This window comes from Podarcis erhardii, assembly GCF_964252035.2.
Source record: "Podarcis erhardii genome assembly, chromosome: 10".
Classification (NCBI taxonomy): domain Eukaryota; kingdom Metazoa; phylum Chordata; class Lepidosauria; order Squamata; family Lacertidae; genus Podarcis; species Podarcis erhardii.
Window position 1 is genome coordinate 19,265,492 of NC_138500.1, and position 21,827 is coordinate 19,287,318.

At 41.6% G+C, this 21,827-nt stretch overlaps 1 protein-coding gene across 10 annotated transcripts in view; it reads right to left on the reverse strand.

Moving 5' to 3' along the window:
* Positions 1-21,827, reverse strand: part of WNK1 (WNK lysine deficient protein kinase 1) — a 110,696-nt gene that overhangs the window by 50,668 nt on the left and 38,201 nt on the right. For all 10 annotated transcript variants that reach the window (XM_081878771.1, XM_081878770.1, XM_081878767.1 and 7 more), the window contains exons 3-4: positions 18,274-18,494; positions 16,303-16,460 (exon numbers count right to left, since the gene is read on the reverse strand). In XM_081878771.1, the coding sequence (XP_081734897.1) occupies positions 16,303-16,460; positions 18,274-18,494 (379 nt within the window). The remainder of the gene's footprint in view (positions 1-16,302; positions 16,461-18,273; positions 18,495-21,827) is intronic.

A 21,827-nucleotide genomic window follows, 5' to 3' on the forward strand; every position in this document is an offset into this window, starting at 1 on the left:
CTCTCTGCCAGAAGTCTGCAACAATTAAGTAAGGCATGCTAAGATAATTTCTTTCTCTAAAGTAACCACTGGTTTCCAACTTACCCAGAATCTATCTTGGTCCTAATTGGCAAAATGAGATTCACTTTGTTTTCTCTCAAATACATTGCCACATTTATTATATCCATCGCTATCCTTTCTTTTCTCATTCCCAAAATGATGCAACACTAAATCATGGTTTAGTATGTACAAGCCTGCTCTTCCTCCTCTCTCCTCCTCTGACACATCCATTTCCATTTTATACCAGCTGCAGTTTGTCTTTTCCTCCAAATAGGGAACTGTGGTTAGTTTTAGTATGGTTTATCCAAACAGGCCAAGATCTGATTTCTGATCATACTACTCTTATGTCAAACCCAGTGGTCACTCTCACCTTCACCATGGCCTATCTTTCTGTACATAAACGAGCACAAAATTAATATTAACAGATTTTCCTCTCACCAGGCATAACCTATATTTACCATTAAGCCACAGTGCAAAGATTTTGAGGTGGTGGGGGGGGGGGGGAGAGACAGAAAAACAGATGTGACAGAACAGGATAGGACTGTGTGCGTTTTACAAGATTAATATTTATTAAACCCAGAACTGAACACACATAAGAAGGTCCTAATTTATATGGCATGGTCCCTTTGACCTGTGCTTCATGTTCCTTTGTACATAACCTAACAGTCTCAGAACTCTTCCTAAATAAACATTTATTCACAGGTGATTGAAACCTCAATCCACATTGGCACTTTGAGCAGTAAAATTATCTGAGTAGTAGTAACCAACTTGGAATTTGGGGGCCATGTAAAAAGTTAAAAAACTGTTGATATCATGAACTGCGATACAATACAAGCTACTGTCTAACTGGCATTCCAAGGGGCTTTTAGCCACCATTTTGCCCTATTAAATTTACTCCTACCAGCTCACTTTTAGTGCCTTATCAACAAAGGCTGTTGGCTCAGATGAATTGTTCCTGTTCTTTTAGAAGTATGAATTTCGATGAAAAGTCCCTGCTCTTATTGCATTGCAAAAACAGAACAAAACCCTGTTCTTCAGTTGCTCACCTACTAAAGGAAAACTACCAAATACAACAAAATGATTTTGAATAAAAATGATACTTCCCTTGTTTTTAGACATATATGTTAACTGACTAATGAGGCATCCCTAATTAAAGGCTGCAGTTCTAAGTTATAACAGACTTTTATAAAACATTTTAATCTACAACTCAAAAAGGGGGGAAAACTGTTAGTAATCTGACAGGCAGCCCTTATCAGTTAGAACACTTAATTGCATAGAGTTATGATCTATGTATTTTCATGCAGAACTATTCAAGGGAAAAGTCTTGAATTCAAATTACCTTCTTGTGATCTGATCACATGAAGTGATTACAATACAAATTCAAAAGTCCACCGAAACAATTTAAAAAACAAACCAAAGGGAAGGAGGGAGGGAGGGAGAGCAAGTAAAGGACATGTTGTACTGTTCAGGGCTTCCAGCCATGTACACAAAGCCATTTGAGGGTCAAGCTAACATTGAGAAGCAGTGTTAGTTATGTATAAGCTAGTACACATCACATTTGGTCAACACACATATCTACAACACATTGTACCTGCATATAATACGAAGTATGCCTTCCAGTTACTAGCAGAGCATGATTTAGATAATGCTGACTTAGTAGTGCAAACTTTGATGACTTATTATAGGCAAGAGACACACTGATATCTATTAGCACATTCTTCCAAACTACTTGGTCTTATTTATTCTGTGAAAAGAGCTGCTTACAGAGTAGTATCGAGGTGACTAGACAGGTAAGGTTTAAATCAGCCTTCCCCAATTAGCTGCCTTCCAGATGTTTTCCCCTACAAATCCCATTAGCCCCAGTCAGCAAGGGCAACGGTAAGGGATGATAAGAGCTCAAGAACAATGGCACTTGTTTGGGATTGACAAATATAAAGTTGCTTGTTTATTATTACAGTGGTACCTCGGGTTACATATGCTTCAGGTTACAGACTCGGCTAACGCAGCAATAGTGCTTCAGGTTAAAAACTTTGCTTCAGGATGAGAACAGAAATCGTGCTCCGGCGGCGCAGCGGCAGCAGGAGGCCCTATTAGCTAAAGTGGTGCTTCAGGTTAAGAAAAGTTTCAGGCTAAGAACGGACCTCCGGAACGAATTAAGTACTTAACCCGAGGTACCACTGTATTTTACACCCTAAATGACCACCATAGGATTAGTAACAACTTGTGGGCTGATAATTTTTGTGAACCTATGCTCAGTATTGTATTAGCATACACCGAAGTATACTCACTAACCACAATAAAGGCCAGTGAATGGTTTGGAACAGTTAATATTTCAACTGAAAGAGGACTGATTCACTGATATACAATTGTTTTGTATCAAATAATGTAAATACTTTATTCCATTCTCGAAGTCATACCAGCTTTGCATATATAAAAGATAATCAATCATAACAAAAGATAATCAGAAAAACTCTGTGTTATCTTTGAGCTAATATAGTGTAGTAGCTAAGAAGCAAGACAATGAAACCAAAGTCACCAGAGTGAGCATTCATGGAACAGGATGAAGGAAGTCTGAAGTGAATCAGACCTTCCTCTTTCATCAATTAGTTTCCAAGTACGTTAAATGGTACACTGGATAATAACGACATTTCCTCCTTTCAAGGCAATCCCCTGGATTAAGTATTTGCTGTCTTTGCACTGTTTTTGCAGAAGTTCCTGCTTGCTATTACATGCCAATTTAAACTATAGCCTACTCTGTCACTTACATAAATTTTTGTGTGTTAACTATTTTTAAAGCATTTTAGAATCAAGTGAGCATAGCTCTCTTTCACACTACTTGTGTTGAAAACTGGGTTAATATATTTGCACTAAGCTTTCTTTCACAGCAGTTCAAAATGGCAAGTGAACGATATGCTGAAAAGCAACTTCAGAGCCAAAAATAAATTCTTAACTGCTCAACCAAGCACCAGAATATAGTATCTGTATTAAAGTGGCATAGGTTAACACAGCACTTATCAAAATAAAGAGTGCTTAATACTCCATATCTTTGTCAAGTGTAATTAACTTACATTAGCCCGTTTAAACATTCCTATTCCTTCCAACCGCACAAGACAGGCACCACCATTAAATTACATTAACTGAAACTTTTGATTACCTTTCATTCTTGCAGAGACAAACCTGCATTTTGTGCATAGTTATGGTTGGGCCCCATGCCTCCTTCACTTGTGTATGAGAAGAGTTATTCAAGAACCCATATCTAGTATATCATCTAGTATATCAAGGATACTAGATGTATTCCTTTGCCCCCTCTTCTGCACAGTTTGCTGGTGTGCTTGTTCATCCTAGTCAGAAAGCCCTAGAAAGTCCTAGTACTGTATCTAGATTTCCAGGCATTATCTAGGTAATTGTGCCAACATTATTTTCCATGCACATGGAGACCATAATTCCTAAACAGATCCACACTAAACCTGAGTCTCAGCTGTCCTTTCTCCACTTAATTTGCACCAAAACCATTACATCCATACTTAAGTCCAGATACTTAATATTTTGAAGTCAGGACTGCCACAGCATAGCACCCAACACATGAAAGTAGTTATAGAACAGATCTATACAGAATTCTCTACAGAAGCATCATGACCCCCTATTTCCCATCATATGACTTAAATGAATGCAAGCTAGTATAACTGAAATTCTTACCTCTTTACCACAGTCTGTGTGAGAACAACAACAGTGTGAATTTATGATGACAAACACTGGGCAAAAATCTCTCTTGGAAAGATCCATTAGGAGACTCAGAGGCAAATATGCTGAGAGACTTGTGCACGCAAAAGGAGAATGGACTGTTAAAGTCCACACTTAACGCACAGCAGAAGGAAAGCAGGGATAAAGCTTTGAAGGAAGCATAGTCTTCTCTACAGTTTTGCCTTCCCTCATCCTGTGTCAGCCTGTAGAAATCAGAACTCTGTTTTCCACTGGCCAAGCCCCTTGACACACAGCAATAATAAATGCCATGGAACAGGTAAGCCTTCTTAGGGCTCCTCCCATTTCATCCTTCCCTGCTATTTCAGGCAAATTGGCATCTTCTTTTGCAAAACCCAGAATAGTCTCTGTCCAAGCTTCCCTGTTCTATCATGCAGAGTATTAAAAAGAATGTAGCTGAAACTGAAGTGTCTTGATGATTCTATTTATAATTTATAATTTAAGGCACAACCACTTGACTGGCATTATAGCAATTATATTAATTAATCTGATAGCACCACTAGGATGTTACTTAGTCAAACGCAGCTACAGAACTCCTCTTTCTACCTAGATTACTGTATTCTTTTTATAAGTAGTCACACAACCTATTTTCTAATTTTACTCCACACTGGGAGCAAATAATGGAACTATGTCCCTGCATTTACCTATGCCTCTACATTTTGCTCTTTTGCCAGTTATCTTATGGACTGTTGAAAAGTTTTACAAGGAAACCACATGCAGCACTAAAATACCATTGTTAGAAACTGGGATATGAATGCTAGGAGCCATGTGGCTCCTGGGACCTAGGTTGTGGGCACCAAAACAAAATGTCTAGACACCATTGGGGTAGGCGGCTGCTCCACTACCAGACCAGGCAGCCCTGCAGTAAAAAATAAAAAATGCTGCCAGGTAGATCAGGGGTCTGCAGGGTAGACACGTCTTTTGTTACCGCTCTGCCCCACCAAACACCTGATTCACCTGGCAGCAATTTATTTTATTTTTATTTGCTGCCTGGTAAATCAGGGGGTCTGCAGGGTAGCACAGTACCCCACCAAACACCTGATTTACCCAGCAGCAAAATTAGGCACATCTTTTGCTGCTGTGCAAATCAGGTGTTTGCCGGGATAGTGTTGCAACAAAAGACAAGTGTATTTTGCTGCTGCTGCTGTCCCCTGCAGACCAGCTGACTGCACCCAGAAAGGTGGAGATGCTAGGCGCCAAGGGTGGCTCCTGAACATCTCCATCCAGTCGCAAAAGGCCCAGCTAATTTTGAATGCTGAATATAACTGAGAACATCAGCTACCTCTGCCAAAGCTGGAGAGCACCTTTAATACACTCTTAGCCCCTTGTTCTTCCCAAGCTACTGGGCAAGACAAAACATGACATTGCTTTTCCACACTGACTCATCACATGCCCATTTTAACTGGTATTCAGATGACAACATCCACAAAACAATCCAAGTCTTTCTACTGAAAAGACACCAATCTGCTAGATACCATGTTGGTGCATAGCAGTGGCAGGTTTCATAGAAAAGATAGAAGAGTGGCCGTGCCAGCAGGACTGCTAAGGGAGGGGAGGGATTGTAAGAAGATTGGAAACTTTTTCCAATTTTAGATATACAAGAAACTCATGCAAGATCACATTCAGATCACATGTAGTTAATTGAATATGCATCTGTGTCACTGTGTATCCACATCAGGAAGCCACAACCCGTGCCTACTGCCCTCCCGTGAGATCACACACAACTATTTGTGCACAATTTACATGCAGTTTCCTACATGGAAGTGCTAAGAAGTGATAGCTGATAATAGTATTTAGGATTTCCCCCAAACAAGGGGATTAACAATAGAGTCTGAAAGGAATTTTACTCTAATTGCTTTAATCTTCTTTTAGACTTTGCCATTAATTATGTTGGCCCATGAACTCTAGAGTCAAGCTGCAAGGTACTTTGAAAAACCTCCATTACTTTTTTACTAAGCTATTTCAGTACTGGTTTGAGCTAGATGTAGGCTGCTACAAACCGTTAAAGGAAATGTTAAAAGAACTCATGATCCTAATGGAAAACAAAGTTAACCCCTTCCTCCCAACCCTGAGGCAATACTATGCAAGGTAATTTAATTTACTCCATGCATCTTATGAAATGCAAATTTCTGTTATGTTACCCAATCCATGCTTAAGCACTTCATTCCTGACTCTACAGCTTGCCCAGCTAAACTTCAATTTTAAATACCAATATCCAATCCAAATTATGGTGTTTTTTCTTACCGGTATTACAGCTTGCTATGCCCTAGTAATGCACATAATACTCACCCCTACTTAGTGGTATGAACACATTTTACCGTATTTTTCGCTCCATAAGGCACACCTGACCATAAGGCGCACCTAGTTTTTAGAGGGGGAAATCAAGAAAAAATATTATTTCCCCACCCCCATCCCCAAAGAGCAACAGATAGGCTGCACGCAGCCTGACCGCTTCTCCCAGAGCTTCTTGGGGCTGCCGGATGGATCCCGCTCGCTGTCTTGGCTTCTTTAGCCGTGCGCAGCCTCTCCGACCAAGAGAGGCTGCGCGCGGCTATGGCAATTCCCCCACCTCCCACAAAAGCCCACAGGAGCCGCGCACCCTTTAAGGAGCGCGTGGCTCCTGCGGGCTTTTCTACGAGGAGGGAGAAGGGACTGACTGGCCGTGTCAATCCCTTCTCCCTCCTGGGGAAAAGCCCACAAGAGCCGCGCTGAGCTTGTGTGTGGCTTTCGGGGGCTTTTCCTGCCTGCCTCCCTCCTGCATTCGCTTCATAAGACGCACACACATTTCCCCTTACTTTTTAGGAGGGAAAAAGTGCATCTTATGGAGCAAAAAATACAGTATTTCAGGATTTCTCAGAATACTTTCCATGCCTTAGAGATACTGAATTTTACCACCATAGTCCACATTTTGTGAACCAGCACTGCAGTACTGTCTTCATCATAACAGCTTTTATCCTGCACAACTAGTTTGACTCTCCTTTCCCCACCTTCATCCCCATCTTTGACTTTCCAGTGTACGTTTGGGAAGTTTTGTTCTCCAGTTTATTCCTATCAAGTGAATGGTTATATTATGATGGGGGGGTGTGGAGTTACTTCACAATGTGCATCTTCATAAATCCAATGTAGTTCTCACTTATTAACACTGCTAGTCATTGCACTTCCTTAAACATATCCAGAGGATGGGCTGAACTTGTTGCTCTGCTGGAGGCAGTATGTGAAAGGGGGAATTAGGCATAAGCATGAGAGAAGACAAACAGTGAAGAATGAAGTAGTGAGTGGGGTCAACTGGCAGTGTAATACACAGTGGAAGGTGGAAGGAAGATCAGTGATGACGTGGAACAGTGCTTATGAAGGAGGCACTGAATTCCTCTGATAGCTGGCTCTGCCTCTGCCTCTGCCTCTACCCCCCATCTTCCCTCTCTCTCTCGACATTTCAGTTCCATTCTGGGAATTATACTCTGTGAGTTCACATTGTGAACCTTGGTTGGGGTTCCCTCCCGGGACCACTGGGGCTAGAGCAGGATGCAGATCCTGTACTGCTCATGACGAGACAAATGGTGCACTGTCTGTGCATGGCCATCTACCCAAATGCACACAGGCACTTGCATGGCCCCAGGGTGGGTGGGGGTGACAACCTTTCAAATGCCATGTAGATCCTCCCACTTTCTAATGCACTAATCCTGGCACACTGCTGCCTCAGAAAGGCAAAGGGCTGCAATGTGGATCTGGCCCTGGAGTGAATCTGAAATTACTTTCCTGATGTGTTTGGGTTATTATATCCTAGCCTAGTAAATCCAAGTAATCAAACAAGTAATCATCATCAGATCCCTGAGGATTCACAAATCAGTTTATGAATTGGTTACAGTAATTTTGTTCAGAGGGAGGTTACCTTCACTGCAGTGTAGAGACAGGCAAGTCTCAAATATAGTTCCATTTTAGGATCTCCTACACATCTTTGACTCCACAGTCCATACCTATTTCAACACTTTACAGCAGATACTTTCATTAAAGTGTTGCTTGGATGAATGAAATGCACTATGTTACCTTATAAATACCCACTAAAGAGACAGATTCACAGCTTATTTTGATTGCTAGAACTGAACGTAGGGGGTAGAAACTTTAAAAATGCAAATGAACTAGTCCTGTGATGACTTGTCAGTTGACTTGCAGTTAAATGTGTGAACTTCCTCTGTAGAAAGTACAGTCATACAGAAGCTCCATCTATAATGTTTCATCTGTGATAGCTGTTTGCATTAAGTGGGGAAAACGCATGTGGGAACTGATCGTTCTAAAAGACCAGACTAAATATATTCAGCCCAGTTTCATTCCTAGACAATTAGTGGCATTATATAGGCAAACATGTACAAAAAAATGGCCAACAATCAAGCTAGACAAAACATTAAATTCATGATGACAGTCAAACTTTTTAAAAAGGTTTTTAAAGGCACAGGGAGATCATAACTGCAGAGTATGGGGAGGAGAGATTTAATTATTCCCCACAAACATTGCAGTACTGATGAAGCAGGTATTGGCATTAATGGCATCTTATGGGAGGTGGTGAGCTGGACCATAAAGAAGGCTGATCACCGAAGAATTGATGCTTTTGAATTATGGTGCTGGAGGAGACTCTTGAGAGTCCCATGGACTGCAAGAAGATCAAACCTCTCCATTCTGAAGGAAATCAGCCCTGAGTGCTCACTGGAAGGGCAGATCGTGAAGCTGAGGCTCCAATACTTTGGCCACCTCATGAGAAGAGAAAACTCCCTGGAAAAGACCCTGATGTTGGGAAAGATTGAGGGCACAAGGAGAAGGGGACGACAGAGGACGAGATGGTTGGATAGTGTTCTTGAAGCTACAATGAGTTTGACCAAACTGCGGGAGGCAGTGGAAGACAGGAGTGCCTGGCGTGCTCTGGCCCATGGGGTCACAAAGAGTCGGACATGACTAAACAACTAAACAACAACAACCATTGTCATAAAGAACAGATTATATTCCATCCTAAAGCTGTGCAGCATACCCAGAACCTCCTAATTGGAAGCTTTGTACTTTGAGCAGGCAGCATAAGCTAGGACAAGGATAGTCAACCTTGTGTTCTCCAGGTGTTGTGGACTACAACTCCAAACAGCTCTAGAGGGCATTACAGCGGCTACTTCTGTACTTGCACAACTCAAGACCACTAGGAAATGGTGAAGGGGACAATTGCTCTGGTGGTGTCACGGACTGGGCAGAGGAGGAATGGTGGAGACTGCCTCTCCAGCCTGACCCTTCCAGAGAAGAAGAAGACAGTTCAGAATTACAACAGGGGTTTGAGGGAGATGAAGGGAGAAGTTGGGAAATAATGGAAGAGGGAGGAAGAGGAAGAGCCGGAACAGCTGGCTGACATGTTATTACTAGAAAACATTCCAGACCCCCCTTCTTCCAGAACCCAACAAGTCTTAAAAGTAGGAGAGCAAAGTGCTCAGAAGCAAAGGGCCCTCAGCGCCACCCATAGAAGGGATGACGAATGAGGAAGTGGGAGAGAAGGGGAGGGGAGATTTACTCAGAGCAACACGATTAATCCAAGAGGCTGCATTTCTAAGCCTCTCTCTGTGAAGGAAATCAGCCCTGAGCGCTCACTGTAAGGGCAGATCGTGAAGCTGAGGCTCCAGTACTTTGGCCACCTCATGAGAAGAGAAGACTCCCTGGAAAAGACCCTGATGTTGGGAAAGATTGAGGGCACAAGGAGAAGGGGATGACAGAGGACGAGATGGTTGGATAGTGTTCTCGAAGCTACCAGCATGAGTTTGACTAAACTGCGGGAGGCAGTGGAAGACAGAAGTGCCTGGCGTGCTCTTGTCCATGGGGTCATGAAGAGTCGGACACGACTAAATGACTAAACAACAACAAATGGGAGGGGGAGAGAAGTCAGCAAGTTAAATGCATTCACATATTTAAATATCACTATCTTGGCCCTAAGTTCAATGAGGACATGGGTCAGTAGCAAAATTCAGTACTATAATAACAAAGTGCAATAGCATAATAGATAAGATGGTCTCTTTATATAGTACAGATTCAAGAGCCATCAGGAGCAAAACACACTCAACATGTTTCGGCCACCTTTAAATAGTTTAAAACTGCCATAGACCTCTGCAGAGTTTCATTTTTTTAAAAACCCCTTTGGCTCTTCACAGTGAACTGCGAAGGTGGGCATGACTCTTGCAATGATGGAACAAGCTCTCTTGAACGCTACCCATTCTGGCTGATGAAAGCCAGGGGGGAGGGGGGGGCTGATCAGGTCAGTCCAGGGTGTGGAGAACATGCCACTGTGCAATGAAGTGGGGCTTGCTGGTCTTAAAAAAGCAGTGGCACATTCACTCTTGAAGAGGTTTACAATAAGTACCACCTGGTCACCAATACTCGCTTCTAGGGCAAGGTGGTGGCAAAGGAGCTGCAGGATATTTTGTTTCTTCATTTGGTTTTGGTTCATTTGGGTTTTTTGTTCGTTTGTTCATTTGGTTTGTTCATTCATATGGTTTATTCATTTGGTTCATTTTGTTTTAATTTGTATACCACCCTTCATAGATCATAGGGCAGTTTACAGCAAAACACACAAAATGATTACACAAAATACATAGCAAGAAAAAGAAAACAAACCCATTAATGCCCCCTTCCACAAGAACATTTAAAAGGCCATAGATTGCTTAATCAGCCAATGGTCTGGTTACAGAGAAACGTTTTCATCTGGCACCTAAAAGTAAGTAAAGAAGGCTCATGATGAGCCTCCTGGGAACAGCATTCCACAAACAGGGAGCCACCGCAGAAAAGGCCTGTCCTCATGTTGCCACCCTCCAGACCTCTCATGGAAGAAGCACACGAAGAAGGGCTTCAGATGATGTTAGCATGGTTTGAGTCGGTTCATATGGGGAGAAGCAGTCCTTGAATACAAACTATCTGGATCCAGTTCTATCTGGAATCAGGCTTGGTTTGGTGACTAAATCAGCCTCTGTTGCCCTGATGACCTGTACCAAGAACAAGGCAAGGAGAATGCATCTTTGGCTCCTACTTTTCAATCTGTTGAAATTTTTTGATACCACCGACAGCAGTATCCTCCTGGACTAGTTCTGTGAGGAGGTTACTGGAGTCTTCCTGAACTTATTGGGATTTCCTCCTGAGCAAACATCCATAATATTGGGATGAAAATCTCAAATAACGAGGTTCTTAATGAATGAATCCTAGAACTTAAACATAAAGCCTAACATTTTAAGACAGATGTGTTATTTTAAGATATGATTCTATGGTTCTATTTTCCGTATTTTTCGCTCCATAGGACGCACCTGACCAAAAGAAGCACCAAGTTTTTAGATCAGGAAAACAAGAAAAAAAATATCTGACTCAGATGTTGTACTAAACTATTGAAAACAGCAAAGTGGGTGGCTCCTGTCCACTTTGCTGCTTTAAAGCGAGCCACGGTATATATTGAAGAGAATGGAAAAAGGACAGACATTCCATTATAATTTTAGCTGTTTTCATTATCACTGGGAAGTCAGTATTGGCAGCAGTCACAAAAACTAAAATTTGAGCATTTTACTGTTATTAATCAAGAATATTAATAGTCAGGGAGAGAAACCAGGGCTGTGCAAATGAGAAGTGCTTGGAGTATGGAGGAACAGCAAAGAGATCACATGATTGCGCTCCAGTTCCTAAATCTCTGAAGTTTTCTCAAAACAGGCATGGTTGTTTTGAAAGGAAGATTCAAAATGGGGTGACTCAGCAAAGAACAGAGGAGGAAAAGAGGGCAGATAAATAGCTTCCATTCAATAACAAGAGAACACAATGTTTTTGGTTTGGTATAGGTGGACTGTACTTGTAAGAATTTGTATAATGAATTATAGATTTGGAGTGGAATATCAGTGCCTCTTTTCAGCAATAAAGATTAGCTGCTAGGAACATGGTCCACACACAAACACACAGGATGTCTGGTTATAGTTGTGCAGTTTAAACTGTTCCTGAGCCAGATGCCTGCTCAGTTGTAGCTGAGCTCAGTATTACTGGTTTGTGGAGATGCTTTGCATGTATTTATGACTATTTCTGCAAAACTGCTACTTGAAGAAATCCCCAAACTTAATATTTTTAAACTTCAAATGGAGCTCAGAATCCAGTTAGGCAATCCTTTGCAGTTGAATTAGGAGGCACTGAGAGACAGCAATTTGCTGCTCCCCACCCCCACCCCCACGAGCATCCCAGGAACACACAGCCTTCCCTCTGCTTGCAAACCTTGTCGGGGCTTCAGGGGAAAGCAGAGGCTGCCGGCAGAGCAGTGTGGCTCCTCCCCCCCCCCATCCCAGGAACACACAGCCTTCCCTCTGTTTGCAAACCTTGTCGGGGCTTCAGGGGGAAGCAGAGGCTGCCGGCAGAGCAGTGTGGCTCCTCCCCCCCCCATCCCAGGAACACACAGCCTTCCCTCTGCTTGCAAACCTTTTCAGGGCTTTAGGGGAAAGCAGAGGCTGCCGGCAGAGCCGCATGGCTCCTCCCCCCACCCCCAAAATGCAGCCCAGGAGCGCACAGCCTTCCCGCTGCCTGTGAACATTGCCGGGGCTTCAGGGGAAAGCGGAGGCTGCCGGCAGAGCACCGTGGCTCCTCCCCCCACCCCCAAAGAGCACCCCAGCAGCGCAGGGCAACAGCGATTTGTCCCCAGGGACCACACATTCGCTCCATAAGACGCACAGACATTTTCCCTTCCTTTTTAGGAGGGAAAAAGTGCGTCCAATGGAGCGAAAAATACGGTATATATTAAGTTGTCCATAAATAAAACCTATTGCCTATGTGAACAATTGAAGATAACGTCATACAATTAACTAAACCTTGGAATCACTGAAATCACTCCAATTATCTGAATCTACCTTATTTTCCACACATTGTGGGCAATATCTAAGTCACTGAACCAATTAATGCTGAATTGTACAAAACAATCCTATAGGAAATACAGAAAAACCTGCATCACCAGAAGAGCTATGAAACAAAAATGCTAGTCCCATATAACGGACTCAGGCCAAGTTTGGACATTGTGCTGAACCAGGCATGGGGAGCCTGTGGCACTCCAGATATTGCTAGACTACAACACCCATCATCCTTTACCATTAACCACAATAGCTTGGGCTGATGCGAGTTGACAGTCCAGCTACTTTGGAGTGGCTTAAATTCCACACTCCTACACTATACTGAAGCTTCAGTGACACGAACAAGCTTAGGTGAGCCTTAGTCTCACACATACATGATCTCTCTCCTCCTCCACACAGCTGAGAGCAGACAGATGCTTCCACTTTTTCATTATTTGTCACTTCATCCAGATCAACAAACTGCTTAATGAGAACTATGATGTTTGAAACAAGCCAACTTGTTTCAAGGAACATTAATGTTTACCAGATTGGATGGAACAAACTAGTACAGCCAAAGCTTTCAAACCTCTGCCCAGCTGAGTGAGAGAAGAGGAGAATACAAGCCTGAGGCTCACCTAGGCTCATTCACTTCATGCTAAACTATGGTTTAGCATGACGTTGAAAAACAGCTTCCATGCAGAGGTTTGAAAGGTTAAAAAAGATGCAGGAAACTCAAGGACAGTTTGTCCTTTAACAAGTACCAAACTCCAAAACAACTTGTATCCATTCATGGTTAAGTATTTAGTGTAGCCCTGGGAGATTAGCAATAAACCTGGATCTTTTACACACATTTGTATGGAAATACAGGAGGCCAGCATACCTAACATTTTAGCCCCAGGAGCTCTGCATACTTCTGAAGTAGCTTGGAAGTTGTATTACTCACTGTATTCACAAAGGATTAAAATAAATTACTTTTGCCTGTACAGTTACAAGTCTGATTTCTGATCTTCAGATCTTTGCTGTTTGACATACAAACTCATGCAGAGAGGCAAGACAAAGTAAAGGGGAAACAATAACTATCCTGATTTCTGCAGCTGCATTACTGGTAGTTTTGTCTTGCTTTTGGTTCTCTTTATTTAGCACATGCGAATAATGAAGTTGGTTTCCCTTAAACTGTTTCTGCTGAACTTTAATAGCTTTTTGTCCTGCTCAGTTGTAAACCCAATAGAATCATTCTCTATTTCAGGAACGTTACAGAAACACTATTTCCTATGAATGAATTTAAAAGGCAAAAGTGAAATGAAATGGATTATAGTCTCTGATTCTCTTTTCTAACTTGACCCTTCATGTTGTGGGTTACCGGTATGCCTAAATCTGCAATGTGTATGCCACCCTGAACCAAATTTGGCCTGCATACAAGGCTTGATCTTCCTCTTTCTAACTTGCCCCAGTATACCAAAGTTTTCCCTCTGCTCTGCACAATCACACTCACTTATTATTATTAATCACCCACCCTTCCCCCTAAGGTCCCACAGTATGTCCAAATTTATCCCACTTTAGTGCATATTTCATAGCCCTCTGATGAGGGTGACAAGAGAAATTCCATTCTAGGATGAAGGTGGGGAGGGGGTGGGGAGTCAAGCCCCTAGGCAACCCCACCATCAAAACAAGATGCTGCTCACTGCTGCCTGGAGTCACCAACATAAGAGACACCAAATTTCAGAGTTAAAATTTCAGTACTACAGAACATCAGCTAAAAGAAAAAATACAAACAGAAACTTTAATAATAAAGTTCACTGCATTCTATTCAGTTTATTATTTTAAAAGGTAGGCTTGCACAGTGTCATCAGTGTGAATGGTGCTTTACAGAGAAAAAAGACAGCTGGTCCCTGCCCAAAAAGTTTAAAATCCTACACAAGCAAAACAATAGAGGAAGGAAGTAGAAAAATGTATTCAATTCATTTGCACTTAGGCTTAGCTTCCACAGATAATGTGGTTGTGCCAAAGGCTTCATAGATAAGGTGGACTTTTGAGAACGAGTTTGCGGGGTGGGGGATGCAACATCCTATAGGTGGCTCAGGGAGGCAGCTGCAGTGAAGTCACCAACAAGGAAGAAAAGGCCAGAATAATTCAAAGGCTCTGTTTGCAAAGGAGCGCATGTCCCATCCAGGCCTAGGTGAGACCAGCTGACTAGCCTTAACTCCCACCTCCTTTGTGACTGAAATGGAAAAAAATCTGTTGCCTGTGATGGTGCTGCTGCACTGAGTGAGGAAGCCCCTTCCCAGAGGAATTATCTCAACTGGCACTGGTTGGTGCTTTGATAAATTATTTTTTAATACTATGAGTTACTATCAAAAGGCACTGTTTATTGAACTGAACTGAACTGAACACAGGCTGAAACCCGCATCCATTTTCATTAAGTTCTCCCCAAAGTTTCTTAATTGTGGAGACACACTATTTCCCCCTGAATATGAGAGGCACACTTTGCTACTGAACTCGGAAAGCTTTCCTATTCATGTGCAAGGCTATGAATTTGCCACACTCGAAGGAGGCCATCTCCTGGGTATTTCTGCTCGAGTCACTGTTCTAAGGAGTGCAAGTCTAGAAAAATGAGTCGTGCAGATGCACATCAGTGAGGCTTCTATGTGGTGGGTAGTTTTCTCCATTTTGGTTCCCAACAATTGGGGGGGGGGACATGGGGTGGAAACCAGCCCCATGCAGAGCTTATCTGAGGTCTGGGGTGGGAGTCTTGTTATAGTTATAAACTCAAAAATAAAAAAGCAGCTGGTCCTGGGTTGCCCCCCTGGTCAGCTTAGCCCTCCAGGGCCCAGAGAAAGTGTACCCAGCTGCCCTCCCCCATCTTCATGGACCTGGTCGAAACACTTGGGCTCAATCTCAGCTACATTACAATCTTGGATTTTACTAATGCTTTTTATAGCCACTGAATTCTCCCTGGGTGTTGTTTTTGGGAAGGGAGCTTCTTCCCACCACTTATTTTTTGCACCCCCACAAACCTCAAGCTTACCCCAGTCTGTTTATCCCTCATATGAAGGTGGTAGCTTTAGCTATATTTGTGCAAGCATGCTAAGACTTGAAACAGAAATAAGGATATTTCCACTGGAAACCAACGGAAAATAATATTTCCTTGAATGGTAGGGCAAAAGTATTTTAAACTTTTACTTACAGCTTGTATAAACAAGTATTTAGAATCCTAGTTAAGCAACACATGCCTATAATAATTCTTTCATTCTGTAACATATTTGTTCAGATCAAGAGCTAATGTTCAAGTTAATGTTTTGTAATGAAGAAAAAACTGACAGGGTCAAAAGATTTCCACCAATATCCAATTTTAGTTTGGTACAGTACCTGGTTACGCAACTTTTCCTGAATGAATGCCAATGAACAGTAGGATTAAAGAACTGATTTCTACCTGAGCTTTAAGTGTGGGCTGTGGCTCTTCCTTTTTGTAGCATTCAACCTCTTGCATTTCATGTAGAGCTAGGAAAGAGAGCATCTACATTTTCCCAAGTGTGTGCTTTCTTTTCTTTTTCTCTCCTGCAAAGCTACCCATCCTCTATCACTGAAGGAAGAAATCTTTTGTTAGCTGTGGTAGGAGCTCTACAATTGTAGATGGTTATAGGAGACTTACGCTGGTCACTCGACGGTAGATCTGTGCAGCATTTTGACACTCAGAATAAGGATATTCAGACGTAGCCATCTCAAGCATACACATCCCAAAAGCATATACATCAACGGATTCATCGTATTTCTCCTCATACATCTCGGGTGCCATGAACTCTGGGGTACCTTAAATTAAAAGAACGATTCAGACTCTAAATGTCTCAAAGCGAGCAGAGGCTGCTGGCGTTACTCACCGCAGAAGGGAGTAGATGGGTAGACCTGTGAGAAAAGAAGAAGTGGAAGCAAAAAGAAGAGGGAGGACACCCTCAGTCACTCTGTTTCATCAACGTATCCCATGGGTCTTCCATTGCAAGGCCTTTGCAAGAAGTGAGGAACCAACAGTTAAAGGTTTTTATGTTCACCATTTATATATATTATAATGGAACAGAATCGGGGGGAACATATGAAGATTTTACTCATAATGGTATATGATTGAATCCCAGGTTGAAGATAAACGGAGAAAAATAAAGTAAGAGACTAGCTAGACTACAAACCAAATACTTGTTAGACACACTTACCTTTCCTCCTTGTGAGAAAGGAGGTATGAGGCTTGTTTCAGCATCCCTGCCTGCCCTCTGCTGTAAAAAATTAGTACTGGAAAGAGTCCACAGCTAGTCTCTGACCTGTAACACTCCATTTACTTCTGTTTAGTGTCACTTTAAACAAAGCCTTGCAATGAAAAACCCTGTGTTTATGAATAAAGGCTTCTTAAAAATTAATTTTTCAAAAATGTTCTGCAAAGGCCACTCACCAGAGCCCTTTTTACATACTTACCATTTCACCTGCAGTACATTTTATAGGCCTACTGCAGATACAGGAAATAGTGAGGGACATCCTACAGGCAAAAATACTCAGAAATATAGAGAGATTGAGTTATAGGCACAGAGGGCGAGATTCAATAAATCCTAATTTTAAAATCAATTTGTAGGAGGTGTATTATCCCTGATGCATCAAACCAATGCACCCTTCCATTTCACAGAAATCTGCACTATATGAATCAGAGATATGTAAGAGCCAGAAATTACCAATAAGCAGAGAATTATTTCCTGCAAACAAACCAGATTGTATGCAAATTTACCAATCAATCACTTTTTACTTCCCTATCCATCTTCCCATGATTCAGTGGTGTTCCAGCCTTAACTGAAAGGGAGCATACTAATTCAATTGTTCAAAAAAGTCAGAATATGGCAGTTTTCCAATTGAAAGTTGATCATAACATATGGAAAAGAGACTGCTATGTTAAGGAAGTTGGTCATTTCCCACTGAATATTCTCCCCTTTCCACTAACATTAATTGTTTCTAGACTGGCTGGAAAGCAGGAAATGTTTCATTGTCACAAAGGCCAAGATATTTGCAAATGTGAATTTGTATTGTTAAAATCAGGTATTACAACTTCTGAAAACAGAACTTCAGAAATAGCTGTAGATTGCATTCTAAAAACACACACTAGCAGATGCAGACTAAAAAGGACCATCTTTTCCCTTGTTAGCTTGCATCCTTCACAAAACAAATAGCAGAACAGAGCTGTTAAAACCAATTATCTGGTCATAGTTTCAGACCAGCTGACAAAGCTATTGTAGGGTACTTAAATGCAGCAGCCCAGAAATTTTAGGTATAAGGCAGAGGTTTGTATTTTTTAAAAAAAGAATTTTCATTCAAAACTCTGTGCTTCCCCTTAGTCCCAGTTCAGAACAGTTATTTCAAAGGATGGAAATACTTTGGTTTTATCAAGTGTTCTGCTAAGTGAATGAGCCTACACACCTTGAGAAGATTCTTTAAGAGAATACTAATATCAGGGACCCATATTTTATGAGACCTAAAACTCCAGAATTTTCAGGGATGAAGCTTTTTTCATTTCCTTTTTTTGCTTTGTGAGAATTGGAAAATTCTATTAGGCAAATTTTCAAGTAAGAACTGCTAAAACAAACCAGATGCTTACCTATCACACTCTTGGCAAAGGAAGCCCGCTTCAAGGTTGCCAGACCCAAGTCTCCTATCTTGACTGATCCTGTGGGGCCAGTAATAAATATGTTGTCACACTTCAAGTCACGGTGGATAATGGGAGGAGTACGCGTGTGCAAGAACTGCAAACCCTTCAGTATTTGCCGGCACCAGCTTCGCAGTACTTTGATTTTCATCACTTTAAACCTTTTTAAGTACCTAGGGAAAGAGCCACAGGAATAAAAATAAGCTTCAAGCTTCATCTTGAAGTCCATGCTGTTGGAATGCCACAAGTGAACTACAAACCATCAAACAAACAGTTCGTAACAAAAGCAGGCTTCGTATGAGCCAAACTCCACACCTCCAGAAAAAGAACATAGGGCAAAGAGAAGTATTGGGAGTACTGAAAACCAGTCTTCCTTTTCAGAGGTAATAGAAACTGCACAGCAGGGCTCCTTCACAAAAAGAATAACTACACCTGCAGCATCTATATAAATCAATACACTGAACTGATTGGCTCATGAGTTAGAATCCAGGGGCCACCAATCTTTCTGAACCTGTGGGCACATTTGAAATTTTGAGTGTGTGGTATAGGAGCAACCCACCTCTGGTGCTTTTCCTTAACTCCCTTATCTGCACATGCTCACATAAGCACACACTCCTTCTCTTTCATATCCTTTGGGTTCTGGGTAAAAGTTGAGATTCAGTAGAATTAAAACAAATCTTTTTTAATGTGCATGATTTTATATGAGGTAAAGCATTTTTAGTAGTAGGTTGCACAGTAAAAATCGCAGTGACAGTGCTTGCCAGCACCACAAAAACATGCCCAAGGCACAGATTCTCATGTATCTTCATGATTTTTACATAACATGACAACAAAGTTACCATCAAATCACAGAACACATCTGTGACACAGGTGGACTATGATTTGACAATACTCTTGAGGTGATCCCATGTACAAATTATGAGGTTCCATAAGGATTGACACCTCAGATTTATGTTGCTGCTCAATAGTAGGGGGGGGCAGGTTGCGATCCCACAATGACCAGGGACAGCCCACAGTCGACCAGTAGATCGCAATTGACTGGTTGGACATGCCTGTCCTAGAAGATCATTATTCCCCTTTCTTTCCTTTCCTCCTAATTACTCCACTTTCTAATCAGTTGCCTGAAGTCTTGAAAAGCACATAGGAAAACTCTTCCTTCGTCCTGTTTCATCTTTATATGTTTTTCAAAAGGAAGGCAAAATAAGCACATTCACTACCTCAAAGCAGTTTCTCTTCTTCATAAAATAATTTTAAGTATCCATTCAGTTTTCTGTACATGCTGTAATAGTTTTTTTGTCTTTTTAAGCAATTAGCTTTACATCAATTAATTTTGCTTAAAACCTAGCTGTTACACTTCCTGCAAAAGCTCCATTTTCAAGAGACTTCAGAAGTGATACCAGCTTAGGATAATATTTGAAAAGTCAGCATCCCTGGCAGGAAAAGTTGGGGCCCAAAGCCTTTAAGAGAAGAGAATTGGCAACAGACAAGTACGTTTTAAGAGCCAAGAATGTAAGCAAAGACACTATAGCTGAGCCAAACTGCCTCTCTTAAGATGTATCTTGTGCAATGGGCACAAAAACCTGAGTGGTATTATGCGAGCAGCAAAATACTCAAAGGGTATCTCAGCCAAGAAATCAAATCAGAACATGTACACCAGCAGTTTCCTCTCCCAGTCTCCCATGAGCCCTTCATACTCATACTTTCCTTCTAATATCCTCCTCTTCTCAACTCTTATTCCAAGCTGAACTCCAATTTCCCTCTGAAACCATCTCTCAAATGCTTTTTACAGGGCAGTTTTCACACCAGGATTAATGTTTGAAATGTGATTTCAAAGTCCCTCCTTTTGAACTACAGAAATTGTAGCAATGGGGATTAGTATCAATCATCCAGAACTGGCAGCTGTCCAAATTATTCTATCAAGACATGCTCTTACAATGAAGTGGATAAGTAGAGATCAGAACATGCACTGAATTGTTGTGGAATAATCACGATAAGCATCTATTGTAAGATCATATAATAATGGCATCCAAGCTAGCCACAGAATCCCAAACACCTGTCATGGGGGGTGACATGAGAAGCAACCTTTGAACACTGAACATTACATGGAAAGGAGGAAGCCTGTTAATATAGAGGAAAGGTTTATGGGGGGAAGGGGTATTGCTAAAGGCTGAACTAAGAAATTAAATTATTTTCCTGGAAGCTAACTGGGGTATAATGAGGTTTGTTCACAGGACAATGGGCTTGTCAAGGCACACAAAAATAACTTTTCCCACCAGATTTTCAAGGAGGAGCAAAATGCTTCTGGAAGCACTGACACCTCACTCACATTTAGATAAAGGGTAGTGGGGAGAAAATCACAATACAGAATATGCCAACTAAAAATACGTTTCTAAAATTCTTAAAATTAGTGCAGATATTGTCATTGGACAGGATCAAGGTCTCAAGGAGAACATAAAAATCTTTTCATTTGTTAGCTTAATTACCATCAGTCAAGTAAAGGCAAGTTTACACTGTAACCAAGGCTTCCTGGCTGAGCTCCTTCATTTAATGTTTCAATAGCTAAGTGGTTGCTACAGTGACATCATAGCTGTCATTCACTTTCCAACAAAAACTTCTTTTCATTCCGAGTTGACATTCTGCAGTTATGCTCCTTCCCCCATTTCACCCAGGGAAAGCAACAATGAACCAAAGCACTGTTCTGAATTTGAAAGCAGTGCATACCAGTACTGACTAATTCTGTTAAAACAGATTGGCAGGTAAACTAGTATCATATGTTGCAGCAAACGAAAATGAGCTTACAGGTCACTGAAATCTATCAGAGGAAGTGAAATAGCACCTGTAATTCAATTTACCGTATTTTTTGCTCTATAAGACTCACTTTTCCCCTCCTAAAAAGTAAGGGGAAATGTGTGTGCGTCTTATGGAGCGAATGCAGGCTGCGCAGCTATCCCAGAAGCCAGAACAGCAAGAGGGATTGCTGCTTTCACTGCGCAGCAATCTCTCTTGCTGTTCTGGCTTCTGAGATTCAGAATTTTTTTTTCTTGTTTTCCTCCTCCAAAAACTATGTGCGTCTTGTGGTCTGGTGCGTCTTATAGAGCGAAAAATACGGTATGTGGGTGACATGTGGCTTTTAATTCAAATGTTTTAGTCACTTCCAAGTGTCCTTGTAAATCTTTTAAGTACTCGCTATAACTAAATGCATTTCCATTTCTAGCCACCTCTGAAATGCTGAGTATCATCTACTTTCCCATTTATCCTGAACTTCTGTAACATAAATACTACCTTATCAAAACTTGCAAAAATAATAAATCATTTCCTAGGACTAACACAGCAACAGCCTTCTAGGTTCATGAAGATCTAACATGCAGCCCACTCCCAGAATGAAAGCTCCCCAGCTGTCAGAGAGGTTGAGGGTCTCAGGGAAGGAGGTCATTGCTCTGAGGTAGAGGAAAATAATACATTAGAAGGAACCCATTCCTTGGATGAGCTGGTGTCCTCTTGTGCCA